This window comes from Seriola lalandi, unplaced genomic scaffold (genome assembly GCF_002814215.2).
Source record: "Seriola lalandi dorsalis isolate HSWRI2012SDOR001 ecotype SW California unplaced genomic scaffold, Sedor1 jcf7180002054252, whole genome shotgun sequence".
In the NCBI taxonomy this organism is placed as follows: domain Eukaryota; kingdom Metazoa; phylum Chordata; class Actinopteri; order Carangiformes; family Carangidae; genus Seriola; species Seriola lalandi.
In genome coordinates this window covers 46,378-49,243 of record NW_019524805.1, presented here as the reverse complement: position 1 = coordinate 49,243, position 2,866 = coordinate 46,378, and the positions used below count along the sequence as shown (strand labels likewise).

Below are 2,866 nucleotides of genomic sequence, written 5' to 3'. Positions count from 1 at the left end.
CACAGGACACACGTGTGTGTGTGTGTGTGTGTGTGTGTGTGTGTGTGTGTGTGTGCGCGCTCATCACTGTGTTCAGTCAGATGTAAAATCGTCTTCAGGTTTTCACAGGTGAAGAGAAAGAACAACAGAAACAGGAAGTTGCACCGAGTCGTTTTCATCTTGTTTCACACTAAGATTCATTTTCATTTATTTTCTCAGATTAACTTTATTCTCTAGTTGAAGTTAAAAACTCTCGTTACTCAGATGTAGACTCGAGTAGTTTAGTCATCCTGGTCCGACCGCAGCATCACTGATGTGTCATGAACTCCTCCACCTGCACTGATTGGGGATCAGTTCCCTGGTTGAAGCTCCCTGTGACGCTGTTCAGGGTTCAGTGACCTCTCACCTCTGCTGTGTCCCACAGTGTCTGGAGTTCGGCGAGGGCTCGGTGACGGGGGACATGTGCGAGGATCTGTGTGTGCTCGGCCACGTCGAGTACAAGCGCTGCCTCTACTACGAGAACGGGAAGAAGGTGATCGAGGCGCGCTGGAGAGGAAACCCCATCATCCTCAAGTCCAAACTGGAGAACTTCTCCTCCTACGAGCCACTGGGAATACTGGAATACCAGGTGACGTCTGCCTTCTAATATTTACCTGCTCAATTTAGATCCAACTCAAATTACACTGGAAATGATTCTCAATAATCTGTTCTCTGTTCAGGACACGGCAGAGGAGCTCTCTCCTCTCGATGTGGTTTTCTACGCCACTCTGGAAGTAAGTCTGATCAGACATTAATAAATCTGCTTATCAGACAAACATCAACGTTCACAGTAGATATTAATATCCTCTGACCTCAGGTACGAAACTCCCTGGGGCTGGCTGAGGAGGACGAGGATGAGGAAGGAGGAGGAGGAGGAAGTAACGGCTCTCTGGCCAGACTTTGGGGGAAGAAGCTGAAACACAGAGACAAGAGTTACTCCAGAGCAGAGCTGGCCTCCCTCTGGTCCCTGCTGCAGCAGGAGGAGTACACCTTCCTCAGGTAAAGCAACAGCTGCTCCTGAAATATCCTGAAACTAGATTTGTCCCAAAGGTTCAAGGCGCTAGAGGAAAAGTCATTCAGTGTCCAAACTGTAACGGTTCATCCTCCGGGAAGCGAGGAATGATCATGTTTATTAAAAGTTCATTACACTGGATTTTGATATTTCTTGTGAAATATGGATCTTCTGACCTCAAGGTGCAGCCAGAGGAAACTTCAGGTTGTCACCAAAATAATGAGGGTTCATCCTCTGGAGACCATGAATATTCACAGCTAATTTTATGGCAGTCGGGTCAGTAGTTGTTGACATATCAACCAACAACCGCTTCTTTAGATTCCCACAGTCCATACAATCATATTTTTCCAGCATCTCCTTCTAAAAACGTGACTATGTGCTGGAGTCTTACCACATAAGCTCGTCTCATCTGAGGACGGGGGACAAAAAGATGTCAGTTTGTTTTCGGTCGGAGGGCTCAGACGCTCAGACGCTCAGACACCAACAGGCTGGAGGCCAAAACTAAAAATAAAGCAGGCGAGGCGAGGTGACCTGTGCTGCTGCTTATCTGAGGCCTGCAGACAGAGCTGCAGTGACAACTGGAGTTTAGATATAAAAAAAAGAAGTGTGTGTGTGGGACACACACACACACACACACACACACACACACTCATAATAAATGTTCACTCAAAACCACAAACCTCATGGTGGCGCTAGATGGAAAGTCAGAGGATCAGAGAGATTTATCCTCTGTGGACAAAAACTAGCATGGCTAAAACTAGCAAGGTTAAAATTAGCATGGCTAAAACTAGCAAGGTTAAAATTAGCATGGCTAAAAATAGCATATTTAAAACTGGTATGTTTAAAACTAGCTTGGCTAAAATAGCATGGCTAAAACTAGCATGTTTAAAGCTAGCATGGTTATAACTAGCTTGGCTAAAACTAGCATGGTTAAAGATAGTATTGCTAAAGATAGCATGGCTAAAACTAGCATGGCTAAAAGTATAAGCAACAGAGTATGAAGCTCTCTGGTTGGATGTTTCTCGCAGCAATGCTCTCTGGGACTTGTAGTTGACTCATGTCTCTGTGAACTCAGTCCTGAACCTTCATCTCCCACTCGGGCTCCTCAGAGTCCTGCAGGACCTCAGCACCCACGTGGCCAAGGTGTTGGGCTCCTGCGGTCACTTCTACGCGGTGGAGTACCTGTCTGCGGGACACGCCTGGGACCAGAACATCTTCTCCCTGGAGGAGGTGGCTGCTCCCGGGCCGCAGGGTCAGGACCGGGCCGGAGCCCGCGGGAGGTGGACCAGCAGGGAGATGGTGCACCGCATCGCGCTGAGCTTCCTGGACATGGTGTGGCACTTTGACAACGACTTCACACACAAACTGCACCTGTGTGACATCAAACCGGAGAACTTCGCCATCAGGAAGGACCTGACGGTGAGTTTTCACCCACATCCACATCTCCTCCAAAGTGAGTCACTCTCAAACCCCCCGAGTGAGTCTGAATGGCCTTAATGTTTTCTGAGAATAAAATGAACATAAACAGGATAAAAGCAAAGCAGAGAGGAAGGAGTGAAGAGATAAAAGGGATTTAAAAAAAGAAAAAAGAAGCTATTAGAGATGGAAATCAGAGAGACGGTGGATTATTACCTGAGGTTTTTCTTGAAGAGATGTTTTTCAGCCCAAAGTACAAGATATGACCCTGCTGCTGGGAAAGAGAAGGTCATTCTGCACACACACACACACACACACACACACACAGACACACACACACACACAGACACACACACACACACACACACACACACACAGACACACACAGACACACGCACAGACACACACACACACAGACAC

At 47.2% G+C, this 2,866-nt stretch overlaps 1 protein-coding gene across 4 annotated transcripts in view; it reads left to right on the top strand.

Annotated features, from left to right (window-relative positions):
* Nucleotides 1-2,866, top strand: part of dipk1c (divergent protein kinase domain 1C) — a 29,883-nt gene that overhangs the window by 20,198 nt on the left and 6,819 nt on the right. For all 4 annotated transcript variants that reach the window (XM_023404611.2, XM_087173542.1, XM_087173543.1 and 1 more), the window contains 4 exons: nucleotides 404-607; nucleotides 699-752; nucleotides 836-1,017; nucleotides 2,140-2,449. In XM_023404611.2, coding sequence (XP_023260379.1) covers nucleotides 404-607; nucleotides 699-752; nucleotides 836-1,017; nucleotides 2,140-2,449 — 750 coding nt within the window. The remainder of the gene's footprint in view (nucleotides 1-403; nucleotides 608-698; nucleotides 753-835; nucleotides 1,018-2,139; nucleotides 2,450-2,866) is intronic.